The sequence below is a fragment of the Camelus bactrianus genome, chromosome 7, assembly GCF_048773025.1.
Source record: "Camelus bactrianus isolate YW-2024 breed Bactrian camel chromosome 7, ASM4877302v1, whole genome shotgun sequence".
Lineage (NCBI taxonomy): Eukaryota > Metazoa > Chordata > Mammalia > Artiodactyla > Camelidae > Camelus > Camelus bactrianus.
Window position 1 is genome coordinate 81,018,385 of NC_133545.1, and position 24,322 is coordinate 81,042,706.

The 24,322-nt window shown below is 44.6% G+C and overlaps 1 protein-coding gene across 22 annotated transcripts in view; it reads left to right on the top strand.

The window, feature by feature from the left end:
- SUGCT (succinyl-CoA:glutarate-CoA transferase) overlaps positions 1 to 24,322 on the top strand; it is a 622,687-nt gene that overhangs the window by 546,867 nt on the left and 51,498 nt on the right. For 13 of the 22 annotated variants that reach the window (XR_012508285.1, XR_012508283.1, XR_012508282.1 and 10 more), the window contains 2 exons: positions 3,098 to 3,417; positions 6,972 to 15,033. Coding sequence is in view for 1 of the 22 variants with exons in the window: in XM_010947203.3 (XP_010945505.1) it covers positions 3,098 to 3,261 (164 nt within the window). In the remaining 21 variants the exon portion in view is untranslated. Of the gene's footprint in view, positions 1 to 3,097; positions 3,861 to 4,544; positions 4,681 to 6,971; positions 15,034 to 17,744; positions 18,058 to 24,322 lie in introns of those variants that run through there. The other 9 variants (XR_012508284.1, XR_012508287.1, XR_012508291.1 and 6 more) reach the window with 9 other exon arrangements.

A 24,322-nucleotide genomic window follows, 5' to 3' on the forward strand; every position in this document is an offset into this window, starting at 1 on the left:
TGTCTGTAGTTTTAGGCATCCACTGGGGTCTTAGAAAGCATCCCCCACAGATAAAGGTGCTCGTGTATTTAAGAAATGAATAGGAAATTACAATTTGAAAATTGCCAGTACAGTACAGTTACATGCACCATACTGATCTTAAATTACATGGACAAACCTTCAAAAATCTTTCTAAAAATCAATCATACGCAAAACACCTGGTTTCTGAAGGGGCATATGGATAAGTACATACGATTTCTTAAACTGTGAGATGGCTTACTCGGTAACATAGATTTATTGAGCGAAGCATAAGCTTTCCAAATATATAGTCTCTTCCAGGTGTCTTTATCCTAGCAAGTCTAAAAATTACCAAGTCATACCATTCTCCCAACCTAAATTCCTTAAGATTTCTCAAGTGTTAAATACTCTTCATCTCAAACTGGTATCACATAGTGCTCGGTGCAGATCTGGAAGCTGCCAGGAAAGGATGTTGCCCCGTGGGGGTGAGACACGTTGAGCTGCCCTTTCCTATGGCCGGACTGAAGAGTTCCCTCAAACCATCACTGCATGGAGGTTAGATGTCCAAGTTCTTAGTGCCAAAACCACAGTACCATGACGTGGGTGAATCTCAGAAACATTATGCTAAGTGAAGGAAGCCAGGCACTACAGGTTACATGTTGAATGATCACGTTGATCATTGTCAAGCCTCTGGGTTCAGTAAATCCACAGAGACAGAAAGAAGGTTAGTGGTTACCAGGGAGTTGGGGGGTGGAGAGGGGAATTGAGAGAAACTGCTTGTCAGATGAGGGTTTTCCTCTGGAGTGATGGAAATTTTGGAACTAGGTGGAGGTGGGAGGGGCCCAGCATTGCCCATGTACTAAATGCCACTGAATAGTTCACTTGAAAATGGTGAATTTTATGTGATGTGAATTTCACCTCAACAAATTATTTTTTTTAACAGGAGTCCAAGCTCCTGAACCCAACAGACCTGGACTTGGAAACTGACTCTTCCTACCTGTGTGATATCAGACACGTTACTCTTATTTCCTAACCTGATCCTTAACTGTAACCCTTTTACTGTAACCCTCCTTTACCGTCAACATTCACACGGGATTGCTGTGAGGATTACACAAGACGATGCAGTAAACCCTTTGGCCCAGGGGCCGACACATCCCAGAGTCTTAGGAAGTGGTAGCTTCCACGGCTGATACCACGCCTGGGAGCAGCAGCAATGGTAGCAGTGGGAGCTGTGTCTCAGCCTGGGTTCTTCTATAGTCAAGTGGCTATTTTCCAGTGGGAAGTCTCGCTTTGGGTCATTCAGTTAGGAAGAAGTCACGTGGCTTTGCCTTCAGCCTTGTATTCCCTCCGCAGGGTCTTCATTCTAAAGACAAGTTTCGGATTTAGATTAAAAGCTATGGTTAATGTCAAGACAGAACCGAGTTCCGAGATAGCCACGAGTAAGGAACACATCCCTAAAGCACCAGATTATCAGCTTTTCTCGAGAGTAGGGGACACTGCCTCCCGATCTGTGCTCCTTTCCTGCACAGGGACCAACCCATGAAAAACAGTCATGCGCTGGGGCATTTGAAAGGAAGTGTGAGAAGGGACAAAAAAAAAAGAGTTTCCCTAAGCTTCAGAGGAGGGTAACTTTGGGCATCCGTTGGAAGTTGCCATTTATCTGTCATGGGTGGTATGTGTTACACAAAGGTGCAGCTTGATGGTTTTAGGAGATCTGTGTCCTCTCTCTCCATCAACAGTGGCTTCTACAACATTACCTTTTATTAATGGAATTCTCCCAAGATCCTGAAGCAAGTCGTGGCTTTGCTGACAGTCTGCTACCCACATGTGCTTTGGTCTTATTTGTTCTTCCTAGGGGCACCCCAAATCAAGAGGAGGCTGGAAACACTTATGAGCTAGAAGTGTACCATTTTGTAGTCTGCTTGTGACTATCTAATTTGTTTTCCTGAAGCCTAATCAAGGGAGATATAAAGGACAGCCAATATAAATACCATTTATTGAATGAGGCAACAAAGGTAAAATCTGTAGAAACAGCATGTTCCCTAGTGTCCGCCCAGCTTGTCCATGGAGACTGGGAAGCAAGAAGAGGCTGCTAAGGTTATGGAAAGCACATGGCCTTCGACGTCAGACAGCTGGAATGAACATGGATTTGCATCCTGGTGCTATTAATTATTAGCCACATGACCTTGAGCAAACCCTTAGCTTTGGGGGTGTTAGTGTCGTTACGTGAAGAATGGGGGCAATAAAATCCATTTCCAACAGTTGTTGAAAGCATTGCTTAAGTTACTCTGTTTGCTGGTGGCTCGATGCTCAGCAAAGAGCTGGTGATAAATGTCCTTTTCCCCTCGCACTGCCCGCATCAAGAGAGATGCTGGGACACCTGGTCATCACAGTCACCACTGTGCATTATTTGGGTTAGAGGATGCTTACTCAGTGCTTCCTGTCCGTTATCTCATTTAAATCCTTATATCAAGTCTGCATGGTAAACATCATACCCAGTTTAGTTGTAGAATTTGAGGCTCAGAGAAGTTAAGTAATTTGTCCAAGACGGCTCTGCTAGAAGGTGTAAGAGCTGAGCCCTACACAGAATTCTCTCTGACAGTGGAACGTACACACGTAACCTCTCCTTCCACCCAAAGGTCTCAGCCAGGGCCCGGCTGAGGTTTAGTTCATCTGCAATCTGCTGAACTAAATCTTGGAACTCTACAGTAGACGCTGAATAGTAAACGTTTGGGTAACCTTTACCTGGGGTCAGATTTCCAGCTTCAGAGAGACACGACGTGCCTGTGGTCATGGTTCTCTGGGACCTAGAAAGTCAACCTGCACGTCTTTGCGACAGACCCGGCACGCAGCAGGCACGTGCGTGCAGCCCCCTGCCTGGTGGTTGCCAGGTCAGAGCACCACTGCACAGGTGGATAAAGCTGAGTCAAGAAAAGCCGCCTGGGAAAACACATTTCTCTCCAAAATGCTGGTGCATCTGGAAGGGTGTAGCTGGCAGTGATATTCTTGGCATCTGTCGCCAACACCCCAGGCTGCTCGGGTAATGAATTTCCTAGGGTTCGTCATTAACAGGCTTCCTGCTTTCCTCCCCCTTTGACAGGCCCAGCTGTGAGATACAGTAAGTTCAAGATGTCAGAGGCCAGGCCGCCTCCCCTGCTCGGCCAGCACACGACGCACATCCTGAAGGAGGTCCTCAGATATGACGATGAGGCCATCGGGGAGCTGCTCAGTGCGGCCGTGGTGACCCAGCACAAGGCTGAGTGACAGAGGACGGCGCTCTTTTTTCAAAACCACAATCGGAATGCATCTTGCCAGCAAAGGGCCTAGTCTTTCTGGACCCGTCTCCCCAGTTCCGGCACCTACCACTGAAGAGTTAGAGGAATTCCAGGTTTCCTGCCTGGCGTCTCCAGAACGGCTCTGGTATCAATGAATCTAGTGTTTTCTAAATGTACCCCACCTTTTATTCCTTACCACTTCTCCCCCAGATAATAGATTAATAGTGGTTCTGTGGATTTTTTTCTGTTCTTTTTTTTTTTTTTTTTTTTTGGTAAAGATGTTTTTCTCCCTGGAAAAATAGCATTCCTCATTCTAATTACGTTAACAGCCTAAACGTTTGCCCCTCCAGCCCACGCAGGTCTGAAAAAGAGCAGATCTCTTGACATTCTTTACTTACACATGAAGTCCTCATTTAAACCTTTGTTAGGAAGTCAAAGCAGTAAGCAGGATGACAGCCTCAGTGATTGATTTTAAACAGAATAACTTAATTTTGAGCTTATGAACCCTTTGTTAATCTGTAATTTAAACCCTGGACTTTGTTAATGTCCATTATAAAACTGAGCTCCATTCTCCCCCACGGGGGTAAATATTTGCTTTATGTTGTATTTCTTTGATTATTTCATAATACCTGGCAGGAAATCAGTGTCTACCAATAGATTTTGGGATGTAGGTATCTGCATGAGGAGGGTGAAAGGTGGTTCTTCAAATGGTACCTTATTTTGAGCCAAATGTAAATGCAGCAGGTTTTTAAATGAAGGCCAGATTATCTAGGTATAAATAATGACAAATAGGAGAATGAAAGGAAAATATTTCTTTGTGATCTGAGTATCCACTGAAGAAGAATATATCATGCCTCAGTATTAGGTATTTGCATTTAAGTATTTAAGTATTTATCAGTGAATTCGAAGTATAGAAACATCTTGTGTCCAGAAAGTGGTAACTGATTTGCATGTATATTCCAGGATGAATTGCACTCAGACTGCCAATCACCCATGCCAAAGTACAGAGCAAGGAATCAGAGGATCAATATTCTGATATGATCTCAATTCCCACCCTTAGGTACCGATATTTTAAAGCCACGTCATTACATGCCAAGTGGTCGCTGAAAGTTAAATTACAGATGTTCATTTTTCAAACTGTGATTTCCAGCTAGTTTTCATATTGTGTTCTTTTTTATTGGAAGGGTTTGAGTCATTTATCCATGCTGTAAACCCCAACGTGTTCCTAGAATCAAGGATTCCAAATAAATAGGAAATCTGTCTTCCCACAAGGCCTCATGGGACTTTTTAGAAGAATGCCTACTGATTCTTGAAGCATGCATTGTCCTGCCTGCTTTCCTCTTTGTGGACATCTAATTCTGAAGCTCTCCTGCTGTTACTCCACTAGTTAGCATTTCATCATGCAAGGGTAATTTGATGCCTTCTGCAATACTTTTCCCCCAATGGTTAATTCATAGATATATATATTTGGAGACATCCACTTTAGGCCAGACATCTAAATGAAATTCTTCCATGTATATACAATTAGTAATGAAAATGGTAAAAAGCTGGATGACAGAGAATTGGCAAAACCACCCATCTTGAAAGACAGATCCACCATTTCTCCTACTGATCCAAGTAGACGTCTTGAAATACAAATGACGTGGTTACTGGGCAGTAACCCGAAATACCTGGGTAACCATATGTAGGGCGACATCGATCATTCAGAGAGGCTCATAAAATGCCTCTAAGACCTGAAAATCAATCAAGACTGAAGTCTTCATCCATCGCAGAGTCGCCATTGGAGGCCGTCTCCAGGGCAGTCGTGGATGTGGCTGTCCAGATTTCCACCTCCACAACCCAGAATGCTCCAGGACAACTTTGGACTTACTCATCACCCAACAAAAAGCATTTCCTCTACTGATTCAGTGAGAGAAATCACTTAGAATAACTTTCAAGTTCAGATAGGTCCTGCAGGAAACACTGTACTTGCTAAAATTTCTAGCAGTATGCCCCAGATCAAGTTATGCCTGTAAACAGTGTGCTGTTTTAATCATCCAGGCCTATTAATCTTACACATTTCCAAAGCTGAAGTCCTACTAAGATATCATATGCTCCGGTTCACTTTGTGTGAAGGCCTGCCTTCGGGCAGGTTTGTGTCTGAGGTTGGCCTAGAAAGTTCTTTGAAACTTCGTGGGTTAATCATTATGGAATTGAGGGTGTGTCCATAAGCAGCTAGGTTTCCTTCCCTTGATTTTTTTCCTTAAATTTTCTGCTGTCATGATTTTCTGGTTAATCAAGCATGGTATTTTCCAGCGTGCAGTCTGATATGCTGAAGGTTTCCCTAGAAGAAGAGAAATGAACATTGACCAGGCTTGTGTGACTCCTCCCCATTACTCAGTGTTCTTTTGTGTTCAGTCCATCTACTGGGAGTTACAAGAACAATCCTGATGTAAAAAAAAAAAAAAGAGGTCTCACACAGGCTATTTCACACAAGGTCATTAGGCTACCCACCCTAGATAAGCCCCACAAAGAGGGGCTTTTAAATGAGACTTCAAGACCCCTGCTTTCAAGCCTTCTTCAGGGAATTCACACCCATTCGTATCTCACCTGAATTTGATATCTCACCACCCACTCTTTCATCCCATGATGTTGGCATGTTGTCTACTTGAAATGTAGAAAAAACGAGAAAGAAAAAAAAAAAAAAAAAAAAAACCACCAGCCAGAGCTCAAAAGACTGTCCAGATCATCTGCCTCCGTTCTGACTGCTCAAGAGGCAAAGGAGACCAGTGGAGACAAGGCACCCCCCCACCAATTCCCCTGGCCACGGGCTATTCGTTTTCAAACTTGTCCCCCAAGATTAAGAGATTTTTCTTGCATTTGCTTCTATTCCTGGGAGAATATCCACTACAGTGAGTCCTTAAATTGGTGAGATTCTTCAGACACACCGTGTCAACCAAAAATGGTTGTTAACCTTGGTTGTTGTGTCCTCAGGAGTCCAGACTGTCAAGCTCACTTCTTTTCCCTCTCGATTTTGTGGTACTAAAGCTGGTACAATCATTACCTGATAAGGAGGATGAAAATGTTCAGGGGGGAAAAGGTACATAATTCCATTCTAAACAGCTGTTGGGGAAAATGAAAAAACAGCAAGACACTCATACTGAGGTGTAGACCTTTGTCAGACATCAGGATAAAATTGTGTTTCTTCTTGGGATCCTAGTATAGCAACTCCAGGGTTCAGTGTTTTATAAATCACTACTCTCAAAAGATGCGCAAGTATTTTCTCTAAATAGACATACCATGCTATCTTCTGAGCACAAATGGACCCCAATGTTTAAGCCAGGCTGGCTCTGTGCAGGACAGGTTTATATGGTGGGGTTCATGGAGTGTAAGCATCTCCAATAGACAACGTTTTCTCCAACACCCACTCAAAAACGTGTCTTCTGGTATCACTCTAGGAAGTTCAAGACTATAAGAGGCCATTGTGGGTAGATACTGGCCCATCAGAGAGACCCATGTCCTAATTCCCAGATCCCGTGGATATGTTACCTTCCATGGCAAGAGGGAATTAAGGTTGCTAATCAGTCGACCTTAACATAAGGAGATTATCCTGGATTATCTTGGTGGGCCCAGTATAATCACAGTGGTGGGGGGCCTTTAAGTGTGGAGGATCAATGTCAGAGTGAGGTGATGTGAGAGAGACTTTCTTGATCATTGCAGGATTTGGAAATGGAAATGAAGGAAGGAATGTAGGCATCTTTTAGAAGATGAAAAATGCAAGAAAACTGGACTTTCCCTTAAAGCCTCTAGAAGGAAAGCAGTCCTGCCCGATTTTAGCCCAGTGAGAGCTATTCTGGACTCGTTTTGGACTTCTGATCTCCAGAACTGTAAGATGATAAATCTGTGTTGCTTTAAGCCACTGAATAGGTGATATTTTGTTACAGCACCAATAGGAAACTAACACAGAGGCTGCTCTGCCTCGGTTTGAAAGTCTCAAGTGACAGGAAAGTCACTGCCTTGCAAAGTGACCAGTTCACACTTCCCTGTCATTCCATTTTTCCTTCTTTCTCTCTCCCTATTTTTAATTCCTCCTTCCTTTCCTACTTTTCATTTATCCCCCCCTACCCTTTCTCTGCGGTACTTTTTTTCCCTCCTTCTCCTTCTGTGTCCCTGCAGGGGACTCTCCGTCCCCCTCTGCCCTCTCTCCCTCTCTCCCTGCACAGACACACAGAGCAATAGATTCATGTTCCACCAGCTTGGACACCAAAAGCTGCCACTGACCTCTCGAAAAGTAGGACTTGCTCAGCGATCTGGTGGTAATTCTGGCCATGACTTAGCCCCCACAAGTGGTTTCAGATTAATCTCTGGGTGAGCTGAGCCCTAAATGACTGGCTGCCTCTTCTTCTCCCTTAAAACCCAGGGAAAGAAATGAAGGAGTGTTCCAGATGCCACCCTCGGCCTTACCACATCTCTGTCCCATGTCCCTAGTGCTAAGAAAAGAACTAGAATGTAATGCAGAGCAGAGTCTGGACCCTTTGTGACAGCCGAGGTCTTGCCGCTGAGGCACTGGGGGGTTGGGGCGTGGGGTTGATGGTTCTGTTCCCGCACTTGGCCTCAGCCTTTGTTTCTTGCTCTCTCTTGGAGAAGGCAGGCTACTTGGCACTCAGGGGGGGCAGTAATTTGTATCTAGCCACTCCAGTCAAAGGGCCTCCAGCGGGCCAGTGCCTTCACCTCCACCTTGGTCTTGCCATCTGCTGAACAGGGAGTGTGGGTCCCTGAAGCTCCCTTTGCTTCCTTTTCTTTCAACAGGATGCAAAATGCTCAGACACATGCCTCCTTTCTGCCCCAACCCCATTCTTTTTCTTTGCCAATGAACCACACGACAGCCGCCTCAACTCACCTTGGTTTCTTTGGCTCCTGACCACAGAGACTGGAGGAGCCAGGCTTTCCTCCTGCTCCTCTCACCCAGAATTTGTGCTCCCCATGGAGCAAGACAGCTTCAGAGCACACACCTGAGATGCCGAGAGGGAAGACATTAATGTAAAACAGCCACAGGAAAGTGTCTTCCTTTCCGCCCCTTCAGCTCTTAGCGAGCCGTAACGGAGAACTCGGATTTCCAGAGCATCTCTTGGTAAGAAACATGGCAATATGTGTCACACACGTGCACCCAGAGAGTCTTGGATTTCTGTTTTTAGATTTTACAAAGAACTTCCTGGCTGTTCTTGATAGAAGCTTTGAAATATCCTAGTGATGGACATTATCATGTTCTTTCTTCAGAGAGGGCCAAGAAAATGGGAGTGAACATTTTGAGGGGACTGTTAAGAAGTTCATTATTTCGAGGCAGAGCATAGGAAAATGAACTCTGTTTCCAGGTTTGTCCTTATAGATGGCCAAACATTCTTGCAATGGCATTGACACAGAGGAGGGGACAGGACAGAAATGCAGTGACCCACAGGTCACCTCTGGAAACAGTGCTCAGTGACCTAGGACCCTGACTCTTCTCAGCCTGCTTTGCTGAACTGTGCAAATGGGAAGGTGTCCCAGTCTTTAAAAATATGACGGAGTCAGAAATAGCCAGTCACTAGGGCTTCTACCTCTGGGCCTGTATTTGCCATCTTCTGAATCCCGAGCATTTATCTGGCTCTCCCACTTGACTTTCTGGGAAGACCTAAGTGAAAGGATGTGGACCCAGCACAGAAGCAGAAGTGATGCTTGGGGCTTTGCTAAGTGACCCAGTGAGCTGACCTGCGTGAACCAGGGAGAGATGACAGTGATCAAAACCTCATCTTGGGCACCTACCCTGATACGACCCCGGTGACAGGAGGTGAAATGAGCAGCTTGGTGGATCTCCGTGTGGCTTCATTTCTTGGGGAGGGTTTTTTAACTTGGCAGAAAGAACAGTCAGTTCTAGAGCAGGTCCAGCTGGGGAGGAGAAGGACTGCCGAACGTCAGAGTTTGCACCTTTGATCTCCTGTGCAAAGTGGAAGTAGGTTTACTCTACTCGTTCCTGTGAAATAAGAACTCATTATGCTTTTTTTTTTCTTTCTGTCTTAGGATACGTAACAGATATAGTTCAGCACTGCTGAAAGATCTTCTCATGAGTTGACTGGGGTTAAATGTGATGCTAATAACAATAGCTGTTAGGTTCTTATACGTCAAGCACTGTTCTGAGTAGATTTACAGGTGCTAATGCACTTACCCGGTGTGCCTGCGAAGGCCTGACGTCTGGAAAGAGGGGGCGTCATGTCAGGCTGGACACACTCACGTGTCCTCTGCGCTACCACATTCAGTGTGACTGAGTGCTACCCCACTGTTAGGGACACCCCTCAGATCGTGTCCTTAAAACTCACGGGCCCTGGGGCTTTGAGGCTCTTCCAGAGGGTGAAGGGCAAGACACACCAGGACCAGAAAGACCCTAATCCATCCATTTCAACCTTTGCAAATGCTCTGGAAATAACGGGGCTCCCAAGAGGATCAGCTTTGCTCAAACACTGTCAGCAGAACCCTCAGAGAAGTCCCCTCAGGTGCCATCTCAGAGAGATAGTAACAGTTCTTCAGCTGGTAAAGGTCTTAAAAAAAAATCCTTCTACAAAAGGGGACCTGAAAATGTTCCCCTTCCTCTGGAAGGTTTTTCTGTGTATAAATTTGCTGATATAACCTGCCATTTCTAGCTCTTTTAAAAAGGTTAAATGGAGTCATAAAGTGGCTGATGAAGTAGGTCAAAAGCAGCTCTTTCAAAGAGCATCTCTGGGGCGTGGGGGAGGGTGGAGCTCAGTGGCAGAGCACCTGCCCAGCATGCACAAGGTCCTGGGTTCGATCCCCAGTGCCTCCATCAAATAAATAATTAAATGAATAAACCTAATTACCTCCCCCACCAAAAAACCAACCAACCAACCAACCAACCAACCAACCAACCAACCAAGAGCATCGCTGGGAAAAATGAGAACACTTAGAACACTTGGACTTAACCCCTCAGGGGGCAGCACGTTGCTGAAATCCGGACGTGGAGAGAGACGTCAGGTGGAAACAAACGATGACTTATCAGAGATACTGAGCAATGTCAGGAAACGAGTGACGCCCATTTCCAATTAAATTCCAGATCCTCCTCGGACAAATGACAGAAGTATGACAGGTACCTAGGATGATATATATGACTGCAGCAGGAGTTAAAAATTTACTCCTTATTAGTACGAACACATTCATTTGTGTAAAAATCTACTCTATAAGCAAATTCGAGGGAAAAAATGCAATCCCCTCAAACAGAAGCTCCAGCCGTGAACCATCGAGATAATTTCTTTCGATTTGTTTGGAGCAATTTCAAAGGATTGTAGTGGCAGGGAGAAGGAATTACATCTGGGTGTTTGTCAACCCGCGAATGAAGCTTTTTCTGACCCCCACAGTTGGAAGTGTTCTCTGCATCTTGTGGGCCATCTCAGTCCTCTGTAGTTCCTGACCACAGCAGTTATCACGCACTGAGTTATAATTACTGGTCACCAGTCACCGTCTCCCATGAGACCTTAGTAATGTGGGAATCGTAGTCACCATTGAATCTCCTGTGATTATCGTGATGTTTACTCCATTGGAGATATACAGTAAATATCTACCCCATGGACATTCTCTCACTCACCAGGTTACATGTTCTCTGAGAGAGGAACTGGTCATAATCAGTTTTTCATTACTCACAGTGCCTGTAATAAACAGTCTTCAAAGACGGTCACCATCAATTCCTCCCTCCCTATAGGCACATGCCTCTCTTCCCATCACTTTATTTTCCTTCCCCTGGACTGGCCTGGTGACTTGCCTTTTTTAAAAAGAACTTAAAAAAAATAATTTTATATTTAACAAAAGTTTATAAAAATAGTACTTAGAACTCCCATATATCACTCCCCCAGTTTCCAGTGACATTAACATTTCATATAACCAATGTGAAATTATCTAAGCCAGAAAATTAACATCGATACAATACTGTTAATTAATATGCAAAAATTATTCAAATTTTACCAGCTGCCTCACTTTGGTTGGCAGAATTCTGCTGGTGGTCCGCAAGAGTCCCAGCCCCGATACACACACACTGTCTCCAGTTATTCGATCAAACACTAATCTAAGTGCTGCTGTGGAAGGATTTTTTAGCTGTAATAAAGGTCCAAAATCAGCTGACCTTAAGATAGGAAGATTATCTGGGTAGGTCTGATCTAGTCACATGAGTCCTTATAAATATGGGTCTAGAGGTCAAAAATATTAGGCTAAAGGTTTTTAGCACAAAAGGGATTTGACCTGAGAGAACTTTCTAAAAGCGATGCACTTGGACCAACAGAAGGTGGCAGACGTGATGCCTTGAAGAGGTTTAGCATTGTCCTCTTTTGCTCCTGGAAATCAGCCACCATGAAAGGGGTCTGACCACTGTTCCTGAGGGACCCTGTGACATCGCGTGCCCATTATCCTCAGAGAGAGGGGAGCCACCTGGACGCGCACAAAGACACCAGACATGTGAGTGAAGCTTCCCCGGACCTCTGGGCCACCCCTGCAGGCACGTGACTGCACCTGGGTGAGGGACACAGGCCACTGCCCCACGGAGCAGGAGCACTGCCCAGCTGAACCTCACGCACATTTCCAACCCACATAAACCCATGTTGTTTTATTCCCCTGTTGTGAGCTGGTTTGCTGCACAGCAATACATAAGCAAAGGTCTAACTCAGAGAGGGGTCTCAGTATTTGTTAAATACAGCTTCATGAATAGTTTTCACAGCATCTTGGCTGACTGAAATGGCAAATAATACATGCTACAGTTTATTAATTATTTTTTGCTATTGAAAGAAGACAACTGAAAACCTGCTTTTGATGAAAATTCTTCTAAAATGGACTGGCCACCAGTTGTCACTTCAGGAACACAGTATGTTCCTTTGCATGAGGAGGTGCGGTGTCAAGGTCATCATTCAGACCAGACTCGATGGCAATTTCCTTACCGTCCTCAGATGAAACCGAGGACACTGATGGTCAGAAATTGTCACGTTCCCAAGCTGGGCAAAGAGTGTAAACTTAGGAGAAGTTTGTTGCTGAGGGCTTTGCCCGGTAGACAGCCTCTAAGCGGCACCCCCTGCTTCACGGCTTCGTGCTGCCCCTTCCCACAGGCTACCGAGGTCGGTCTGTGGCCACACAGCGTGGAGCAGAGGGGACTGTGCACCACTTCCGAGATTAGAGTATAAAACAAAAGTGTCTGTTCTCTCTCTGTCTCTGTCTCTGTCACTCACTCTGGGGAAAAGCCAACTGCCACGGAGTGAGGCAGCCCTCCGTGGACCCCACGTGACAAGGAACTAAAGCTTCCAGCCAACAGCCAGTGAGAACTGAGGCCAAGAACCACGTGAGTGAGTTTGGAAGCGGATTCTCCAGCCTCAGGATAGCCTAGAGATGACTGTGGCCCCAGCCAACAGCTTCCTGACATCCCCAAACCATGCTGTTATCCAGGTTCCTACCCTCACAGACTGTGAAATAATAAGTATTTCTTGTTTTTGGCTTTATTTTGAATAGATTAGACTAGCTTTCGTTTGGGGTAATTTGTGACATGGCAATAGATAACAAATCTGGTTGCCTGTTAGCGGATGGCAGGAAGTCATTTTTAACATGTGACTTTCAGTTTTGACCCTCGATGTTATAATTTCCATCGGTTAGCTGCACTCTCCGTTACGTGTGATAACCCGGGCAGCCCTGTGTGGGGGCTTTATGCAACACCGAGGCAGAGTCCGCGGTGGGAGGCTGTGGAATGCAAATACTGATGAGAAACTGCTGAGAAGACCCTCCGGAATAACCTCCACATTCACGGTGTGTTCTAGACCCCGTGGTTCTCAAGGACGATGGGAGCAATTTTTCCCTCTATGGGACATTTGGCAATGTCTCGAGACATTTTTGCTTCTCATAACTGGGGCGGCATGGGGGACAGTCCACTTCCGGTGAGTGGAGGGAGTAGTGGCCAGGGATGGGGAGAGACCGGAGTAATGCCCAGGACAGCCCACAGCAAGGAATGAATGGTTCACCCACAGTGTCAGTAGCGCTGCTGCTGAGAAACGCTGAAGGGAGAGCAGGTGCTCGGTTCCACCTCTGTGTCTTTTTTTTTTATATATACACTGTGTAAGTTTAAGGGAGGAGGGAAGTAGGCTTACTGAGCTATAATATGACCAGATAAAGCCTCCAAGCCTAGATAAAGCCTCTAGGTGTACCCCCTGCACCTTTTTTTAATGGAAATGTGACATCCTTGTTTTGACTTCTTGCAATAAGTGTGTTTCTGAAGTGGAGGGAGCCAAGCATCCCAGTTAATGGAGGGATCTGAGCTGCTCTTCACAATGGCAGTCATATTAAGGGCATTAGCCAAATTGCAGGAAAAACCTTAGCCCTTAATGTAATCAGAGCTCAGGTGGTGACACTGGCCAGACCACATGCCCTTCAGGGCCACAGCTGACTCTGTAGAGGAAGGGGCTTTGCTGAGATCATGTCTGAGACCCTTATTTCAAGTTCCTTCTTTTAGGGTCACACTGTGGATGCACAGAGAATGCCTAAGTCTAGACAAAACTGATGGAGCGGTTTGACCGATACCACTCAAAGGGGAAGGACACATTAAACGAGGGGTTAGGAGTGTCCCTTTGGGGATCTGGTGGTCCAGGACTGTGGAGAAGTAGAATGCTTGCAGAGTTAGCAGATGTGAAGGGGTGAGTCCACACACTCCTCAGCACACCTCCCTGTCTCTCTGATGTCTGCACCTGTGGGTGTCTGCTCTGAGAAGACTCGAGGTGCGATGGAGGTGGAGGTGTTCAGCATGGGAAGGGCCTCAGGGCAAAGCGAGCAGAACCCAGCTGACCCCTCGGTCAGCCCCTGCCCGGTGTTCTCCCCTCACCATCCCCCGCCACCAAAAGCCTACAGGCACAGATGTCATCGGGTCTTCGCTACAACGTGGCGTGTTTGAGGGGACCTGAGGACCTGAGAAGCAGGGTAAGTCCGTGTGTAAAATGTGAATCAACACTTGCATTTCTGTCCAATTGTTCTAACAAGGTGAAAATGAGGCCCCAAAAAGCTCACCAACAAGCTTCCCAGTGGAAAAAGTTACCTTGCCAAAGGAAATGATATTTCAAAGCATTGAATGGAAGAACATTTAAAGGTCATAAGATAGAATTTAAGCCCAGAGGATGACTTTTTCTTGGCCCTACTTGCCAACTCTATAGACCTAAACAAGTTCCACCTAGAAGATACGCAAAGGGAAGGGCATCTGGCAACCAGACTTCCGTACCAGTCTGTTGATTTTACTCAACTATCAGAACGTGGCCAGGCTCCCGGGTCCGCCCGCTCCTTTCCATGTCCACCTTCACCATTTCAACCCGTGTCCTTTCTTCTAAACCCAGTTTAAAGAGTCATCTGCCTAGTAAGCCTTTTTAAGATTTGTTCTAGTCCATTCTTTTTTTTTTTTTAAGGGAGGGTGAATAATTAGGTTTCTTTATTTTTTTAGTGGAGATACTAGGGGTTGAACCCAGGATCTCGTGCGTGCTAGGCACGTGCTCTACCACTGAGCTTTACCTCCCCCCGCCCCCTGTTCTAGTCCATTCTGTTTATAACTGATTACCTGTTTACTCTGCTCAGGAGTCGAGGCCTGACTTTATTTTGCCATCAACAGCATTGCTGAGGATCTTTGTTAAGCTTTGCGCAGAGAGAGAGGATTGGAACAAGGTACTCAAGGAACCGGAAATCCAGCTGGGAAGGCAAGACACATACAAAATTGCTTCAGAGTGACTCATGGTACCACGTAAGTAATGCCCGTGCTGTTGGAGTTCGGAGGAGGGAATGAGACTTGTGATCTGGTGTGTTTAGGAAAATAATTCTGTAGGAAAAAAAAAATCTTCAAAAAAGAGTGAGACTTAAATAAGTGGAAGCAGGAAGGGTTTCACGTGCACAGGTGAGCAAGCCATGATGTTTTTGGATGGAGAGATCTTGAGTAAACACATTTAGTTAAATACAGCATTTGAGTAGTGAAAGGGTGGCTATGTTGGCAATCAGTTGGAAGACTGGAGAAGAGCAGATTTTAGGGGGTAGTTGGAGGCTTTGGAGGTCAAGAGGGTAGTTTTTCGGAGGGCACTGGGATGCCACGGTAGTCTTTCCAACAGAGAAGTGGCTTGCCCGGTGCTGTACTTGGAAGATGGCCCTGGGGGGTGTGGTAGAGGACATGGGAGTGTGGGAGGACTGGAGCCAGAGGGACTGACTCTCATGATCTGACTGTGAGTCAGGAAGGGCCTGGAGGAGATGGCCGTCTTCCGCGTTGCTTTATGCGTATTGTTCCATATATCTGTGTCGTCTCAGCCTAACCGGATTATAAATGCCCTGTAAACCAGGAATACACTCCCCTAGTTTTATAGCGTGTCCCTTCTTGCCTATCCAGTGCCCAGAATTAATTGGCGGTGAGTAAATGTTGCTGTTATTATTATTCTATAAATTGTTATCAGACTTAGCTGCTCCAAATAGGTTATAAACACACAGTATCAGTGTGGACAGTCATGTAAGAACTTGTGATATACAATGTATTCTCCAGATAATGCATTCTCCAGGGCCGAGGGCACAGAGCCATTTAGCTCAGATCAGCTGTATTCCAGCTGTGAATCCTGAGAGTCTGTTGGAAGGTGGGATCTGGAGAAGCCACGGCAATGCTTTAAGAGCTCTAGAAACTTCCCACCTCATCAGGCTTCCAGATTCACCCTTCTCTGGAAGATGTATTTGCACAAGGTCACGGTAGTGGTTCCAGTTAGCACATGGGAGACATTGACGTTAAGTCGGAGACACTCTGAGGCCATCTGTCTGCCTGCTCCGTGGAAAGGATCAGGCTCTACTGCAGATCGAGGCTGAGCCCGTATGCCCGTCTGCAAAACGGCACTGCAGTCAATTATAGGATTCTCCTTGGTCCGTTTAGTCACAGCCAATTAAAATGGCTGTAGCAATTTCCAGGAGCCCTGAATTCTAGGTTGCCTTGTTCGACTGTTTAACACTGTACTGTCCGAGATAGAGCGGGCGTTCCTTAAGGACGGAGTTTGTGTCTTGCCTTTCTTTTGTGTTCTGCTAAGCCCCTGGCTCAGATTAGGACGATGAGTTAGTGCTCAGTAAACACTGGTTGAATTGATCTATTGAGAAAGGTCTCTCAGAAATCTCTCGGCTACTCTATCAGACTCCTTCAGTGGTGAAGACACAGTGCTGTTTCTAGTCAAAAAAGCTTGAAGACATGCTGGAGGTCATTCTCTGTGGCTTAAAGGTTAAAAAGTGACAGAAAGAAGGAGCACGGATGGAAATGTCCAGCTGTTCATGTCCACCCGTGGCGTTGGTGAAGCCATGTCTTGTACCTGTGGCCAATTCCTGGAACTGACAGTTTTTACCTTCCCCTCCCCAGCATTAGTGGAGCCCCAGAATCTTTCTCAAGCATCACTTTAGACTAGATAGCTCCTGGAAGTAAAACCAAAGTGACATAAAAATAAAATCAATTTACCATTTCATGACCTTTGAAGCAATATCCAGTTGCATCTTGGAGAAACTTCCTGTAAGACTGTGAGGGCAGCATTAACGTGGACAATAAGTGCTAATGAGAGGAAACCTTTACTGGGTAGTTAAATGATCTTTTCCTACATCCATTTCTCCTCCAAAGACGAGTTTATTCCAGTCATGCTGACTCTATTCTACTTGCAGTGATAATTTTAGGATGGGCTTGTGACCCAGTTCTAGCCAATGGGATGAGAACAGTCGACTGGAAGCTTCTGGAAAGCTTACCTTGCCCTTTCTTACTGAATATGCATGAGAAATAATGTAGTCCTAGTTGTCATAGGGAGCCAAAATGTGACCAGGAGAGGAAGCAGCTTTGGGATGAATCAATGCCAAGAACAGCATACGGCAGGGGGAGAGAACCTAGGTTTTTGACAGTCCATCAAGTTGTCAATCATTTGTGCTGGAAGCCTGCTCTCCTGGATTCCAGCCTGTACGAGACACACATTTACTGATTGTTTTAGCCAGTTTGAGTTACTATTTCTGTTGTTTGCAGCCACAGTACCTCTGGGCAGGGGAATATCTTAACTTTACGGCAAATATCTCGATGAATCCTCTTGGTAGCTCTGTAAGATTGTCACCACCTTTATCCCCATGTCTCAGGGGAGGACACTGAGGATTAGATGGCTTAAGCACATTTCCTAAAGTCATGGAGCACTTATGCTTGGAGCTGTCGTTTGTACTCAGGAACCCACTCTCTTAAACATTATGCTAGAGTCAAGCTGTCTGTCAATTTATTCCTTGGGGGGAAAAAAAACAAGAAAAAAATGTACAGGCTGGGCATGTTTGAATTTCTAGGAAGTCTTTTTTTAACACAGTAAAGGAAAAGGGATTATGTGTCTGAACCAAGTTGAAGACACAACCAAGGAACTGATGCCACCCATGACTTAGACGTCTACGCACAGAAAGTGTTTCATTTGGCTTCCTTCCTCCTCGCAGGCCGGGGCTGTATTTGAGAAGGAAGCAAAATTTCACCACCGTAAATCAGAGGTCCTGCTCCAAGCTCCACATGGATTGTCTCAGCCTCATGGAAGGTGGAGCTGGGATGCTGGAAAGATAAAGCCCTTTGGGTTGGGTTAGTGAGTCATTGTGTTGAATGAATTTGCGAGCGGATGTCCCTCCCAGGGCTGCCACACTTGACAAATACTGCTCAGTACCGCGGTTCCCACTGTGCACAGACACTCCTGGAGGGGCCGGTGCAGCCTGGAGCCATTCCAGGATTCCGCGTGGTCCGAGTTCTAATTTCCCCGGGGTAAGCCTTTCCTTTTTTTGGACAGTATCCTCCCCTAGAATTCATAAAAGCCTTTCTCTTCTTCAATATATATATATATATGGATTCCCACCCCCACCCCCCTTTTTTCACTTAAGATCCTGGATGAAGTTCAAAAACATTTAAAGTTGAGGTCCACTTGTGATTTTTTTCAAGGCATACCTTCCTTTTGTGTATCGATCACGTTAACCAGCTGGAAGCCTCCTTTGGCCAAAGGATGTTCTCAGATGAACAAAGTTTCTCTTGAGTTACGGCCCATCATCCAGACTTGATGTGACCTTTAGATGAAATGTAATGAACAATTTAGCGAGAGCTTCCTGAACAGATCTTTCATGTTGTGCCCAAATGTGTGTCTGAGTCTGTGTGTTGACTGGAAATCACATGTGATTTCAAGGTCATCATTGGATGTTTCCTCTCAAAACATTACCAAATGGGCTCTAAGCACTTTGATAAGCATTTTGAGACAGCCTGTGTGAGAATACTGTTGACATATTTTGCAGATTTCCAGTAATGTGCTGTAGACACTAATGTGGACTCGGTGAGTTGGGGGGTGGGTGCTGTGATTAAAGTTTTTCTCAATCTGTAAATTGTGTCTCTTTACAAAAATTTCAAACATAACTCTCATTTGAAAACTACAAACTTTCAAAACTTAGATGACAAGAGTTTCTCAAGGGAACTGACTTCACTGTGAGAGGAATTTAGACTTTTTTTTTGGGGAACCTTAACCTTTCTACACCAAGTGCTGACAATTAATATAGAGACTAGACTTCGAGATTTTCGGTTCTAGAAATAAAAGCCTGGCTGAGTTATTAGATACTCGAGGATTTACTTTTTATGATGCTGAATCGCCGTTGGTTTTACATTTCTACAATATGCTCATCACATTGAATTGTTTCTGCACATGTGTGTGCCATATATTCTGAAAATGCATGGCGACAAAACCAGACATGATGAAAACACCAAAGATCTAAACAAACGCTGGTGTCCATTGTTCTCTCCGATAAATGGCTCTTCCTCCCTCCTCTTATGCACTTAGTTTTATTTCTCTTCTGTGTGTTCCTAATACTTCCTTCAGCTTTCCAGGGATGGAAAGTAACCTGTTTCTCTTTCTTTCTCTTGTAGGGCCCACATTATCTTCTTTTACCTTTTCTTCTTTGTTTACATGGGACGGAGTGAGGGTTGGGATTGAATTTTAATTTCTAACAGTGCTTTCTTTATCTCTGAGTTTTCCTTTTTCATGGAAACCTATTTTGGTTTTCTGGATGCCATCTCATTTCAAATCTCTCTGAGAATGTTAATAAAATTTTTTTCCTTTTGTTGAGCGGAGGGTACAGCTCAGTGGTAGAGCGCATGCTTAGCATGGACAATGTCCTGGGTTCAGTCCCCAGTACCTCCATTAAATAAATAAGTAAATAAATAAACCTAATTACCTACCCCACCAAAAAAAAGTTTTTCCTTTAAAAAAATTATCCTCTTTTTCCTAATTATTTCTGTTTTCTCTGGTGTCATTTTTCTTCTGCGTTGACTTCTGTCGTGCTACAAGTTCCCTCTGGCTGTAGGGTGACCCTCAGTAGTCTGCTCACAGTTACGAGTGGACCCGTGGTGACCTGGCTGCTCGTCCTCTGGGCAGGGGTGACTGTCTGCTAAGACTCCATTTTAGGGGAACATGTGGAGAGCGGCCCAGGACATTAAAATGCCAGATTTCACAATGCTTTGCTCTTGGGCATCAGTGTCCACATGAGCGGTGCTGGTTTTCCCCAGAGAGGACTTGTTTTGTTTTGGAAGCCTGCTATTTTTCGCCTGGAAGACACGCACTGTGTGGGGCATGACTCTATTTGCAGGTGTGTGGATGGGTGAATGTCATAAAGTCACTGTTGCTTATACAGACTTCCACTTAGACCCATTGTTTCACACTCTTTTTAAGGATACCCTTGCCTGCCACTCCCCGAAAACACACACACACACACACACACACGCTTGACAGTGCCACCTTCCCAACCTTACTTTCTAAATCTCACTCTTCCAAATGCTACCATCTTCCAGAAATTTTGGAATTTTCTTGTCTACAAGTGACTCTCAATCATGTCTTGTCTCTTATTACTTCTTAATGTTCTTCAATTTATTTACTATGATTTAAAAATTGTAAGGAAAAATTTAAAACATATAAAATTAGAGACAATAGTATAATTAACCTCTGTGTGCTCATTACCCAGCTTCCACAGTTATCAAATATGTTGTGAACATTGCATCCTTTCCTTACTGTTTTTTCTTGGAATATTCAAAAGGAAATCCAGACATCATGCTATTTGACCCATAAACACCTCTAACTGAGAAATAGATGCATATATGAGCATTCTCACCCCTGACGAAATTAACAATAACTCCCTAATACCACATAGTACACAAATATTATCCAAATTGTTTCAGTTACCCCAAAAGTTTTAATTGTTTGACCTGAGATCCAGTCATGGTCCACAGTGTGTCTTCAATGGCCACCTATTACATTTCTTTTATTCTGTAACAAGTTACTCTGTGTGCATGTTGTATTACATTTATCAGCTTTGCCTGGTAACAAATGACCTCCAAATCTCAATGGGTATTAAATCTCCCTCCTCCTACCTCCTGCGTGCTAAGCATGCACTCTATCACTTGACTATATACCCTCCCCTGAAGAACCCACTTGACCAAGGCTACAGGTGACCAATGGGCTCAGTTGGTGTCAGCCTGATCTGTTAAAAAGCTCCCCATCAACCTCCCATTCTATGTTTTCGGCATCCATTTATGATTATTGCCTAGGTCCACTGTTTCATTAGTGACTGTAAACTGATGATTTTTTTTTACCTTAATTAAATTCATCTCTATTTATTAGGCAAGAATAGTAGAACATTATGATCAAACTGCCATATTGAATTATAGCCACTGTATTTATCTTATATTTTCAGGTCTAAGTAAAATTTCATTTGAAAAAAATTTTTATGAAAAACAGTTTAGAAATCATTGAGCCAGAGGATCTCTTGGGTATCTTCCAGCTCTAACAGTTTATGATTCTGTGACCTGTGCTGAACCAGTGCTTCATGACAGGACAAAAACTACAGCGGAAAGAGATTCTATTGTGACGGCACAAAGGTAGCCAGTTAGAGTCTCCCTCTGGTCTGGAGGAGACTGGATTATAACAGAGCCATGGAGGGTCCCCCCTGGAAAATAGCCTCTTGCTAAGGTAGAGGGGGAATGACCTTCAAGCCTTCAGTTCTTATAAGCCACGCAGAATGATATTTATGCCAAGTTGTACACGTCCGTAGGATATAAAGCTGGGATTACAAAGCAAAGCAAACATAACCTCTGCCCTTTTCCTCCCCCCATCGTCCATCACAGGACCTTTCGTTTCCTCTAAAGTATCTACAGCTCTCCCCCTGCTTTGTGGGATAACGTGCTCTCCCATGTTCTCAGAAACCTGAAGGCCTCCATCATTTCCCTCTTCTCATGACCCATCACCCAGAGCTTTGGCTGCTTTGAAAGCACAACCTGCCCCAGTGAAGGACACAGCTCTGCTCTGTTCTCGGAACTCCCTGATGTGCTGCTCTGATCTCCTTCGAAGTGGGAGGAATTCCTTTCCTCCATACTTCTGTTCCATTTCATTACATGAACAGAAAGGCAATTCTCCTGGGCATCCAGTGATTTACAGAGATTGGAGTGAAACAGTCCTCTCCAGTTGACCCCAGCTGCCTGCTCTCTTGTGACTCAGGCACGTGTCTATGGGGCTTTGGAGAATGGATCGTCTCAGTGGCGGCCACTTTGTTGCACAGCACATCCTCCTTGTCTTGCTTTCACTTGGACATGCAGGTGGCCCTGTGTCCTGATATGAAAGACGATACTGTTGGGCCCTTTGCAGTGACTCCAGTCATGCCAAGCAAAGCAGCTGGCTGGGAGATAACCTTTTCCAGACACCCTTTTCCCTGTGGAAGTTGACACTGGCTTCTCTGACATATGGTGGTCCTGGAGAGAGTCAAGATGGAACCTTGTTGTTAAAAGGATTCTGTTTATTATGAAGTCACACTGCTGCTTCAGGGAAAGCTGACTGCGGAAGGAGTGGCAGGAAAAAACTGAATTGGGAAGATTTGGGAAGTAGGATAATCTAAGCCAGCATTAACGGCTAGTGTAGAAAAAATACACACTCAAAACCAGCAGAGAAAAAGAATCACTGGTTTGCTCAGTAAACCAACACTGGTTCTAATATGTGTCTAAATCCCTGGAAAGATTCCTTTTCTCACACCTTTGCCTGCTTGCAAGTTTCCTTTCAGACAGTCTTGGAAGCTCTGAAACCTCCTTGTAGAGATGAAAGTAAATGACTAGACCTGCCACCAACAGGAAGTTCTCCCGTTACCCTCCAGATTGGAATTATGGGGGGAAATATCAATATTAATAAATGCTAATTTATTATTCAATTTAGTAAATTATTAAATAAATAATTATTTATTAAAATATTCTTTTAACAATTAAATTAAAATAAATAAAATTAAATTAAAATAATTATTTGTTAAAATAAATTAATAAATTAAAATTAATTAAAATTAATAAATAAAAATTAATAATTAATTTACGAAGGTGATGAAACATCAAACACTAAAGTTTAAGTTCTTGAAGTCTGGCCAGCGGAAACCGTTTTACATGAAGTTCTATTTACTCCTATTCCGAAGCGTCAAAATGCCCAGTGGTTCGATGGAACATGGGCCCAACTGATGGAATCTCTTTATAGTCTGGTGACAGAGAGGACCATCTTAACCACCTTGGCCACTCCCTCCAGTGCAATGTGTCCTCTTTCCCCCTGTGGAAAGCAGGACCCAATGATCACGGTAGAATATATATTATCTGTAGGGTGTGTGTGTGTGTGTCTGTGTGTGTGTGTCTATGTGTGTCTGAGTGAGCTCTCCAGTGTCATTACCAGAAGCAGAGTGTAGACGTGCTCACTATTAGAACAAACAATAGGGCTCTTAGAGGGAAGCTCAGTCCAACTGCATGAAAGTGTGCTTCCCGTTGAATTTGGTTTAAAGTTGACTTAAAAAGAATAAAGATGCTACAGGGGAACACTGACGTTTTTTAAGTTGTATACATTTAGTTTCATAAACAGAACAATAAAGTCACTGATTTCTTGGTCCAAATGTAAAGAAGAGTAAAGAAAAGAGGAGAAAAAAGGATGATCAGATTGGTGTTTTAGCAGATAAAACTAGTTTCACCTGACTTCATTTATTCTAGAATGGCTAACCTGTCCTTGGCTGTTTCTTAGAAAGCGTCTCCGGTTTGGGGCATCAAAAAATTGGACCTGCCTCTCCCTGGCCCTTGTCCATTCTCCTAGATTGTGTGGGTCACTCGATTTCTTTCTTCTTAGAGGAGCTCTCTTGCTGCCTGGCCCTGGGCTCTGACAACAGACCGCCCAGGTCTGCATTTCCACCCTCTGATCCTCCTCCTCTCAGCTCAGCTGTCCTGTCTACCTGAAGGCAAGAGATTCCACCAAGGTGATCAGGACTTGGCATTCCCGGCTTGGGTTTGTGTGATCAGTCCACTGGGCCTCACTGCGCTTTCCTGTTAATCACACAGGCTTGTTAATTAGCTGTCAGTCCAGCTCTTGAGCTGCAAGAGGTGAAGGCCTTTCCCACGTGTATTTGGAATCGCAGCAGTGTGCCTCTGCTGCTTTGGGACGTTGGCCCCAGTAACTGAGTTGCTGTTAATTCCTAGCATCAACCCCATGTGTGACTCGAGCACCCTGAGGGCTGGAGGATGTGGGAGCAGCAATTCCAAGGGGACTCAGTTTCTTTTGTTTGCTCTGCAGGGAACTTTACATGGAAGTTAATAGCATGAGCCCTGGAGTCCAGCCGCCTTGAGTTCACATCTGTGTTCCGACGTATACTCTGTGTGAACTTAGGAAGGTTTCTGAGCCTCTCTGTGACACTTTTATCTACAAAATAAGGAAACTATGTGTGTTTACCTCAGAGGGGTGTCATGAGGGGCAAGTGAGGTGACAGTGTAACACGCTTAGGACAGAGTACGTTCTCCTTAAAAGTTAGCTGCAATAATTGTCATCAGTAGTCTAAGGTCGACCTCCTAGAAGTTAAGAGTGGGGCTTCGCAGGATGCACTTTGTGTGTGTTAATGTTTCAAAATGCAAATGCCGTGAATGGACTTCATAGCATGAAGTGAGGTTTAATTTCCCATGTATTTTACTCCAGTGCAGATAATGTAGTTGTATCTCAGTC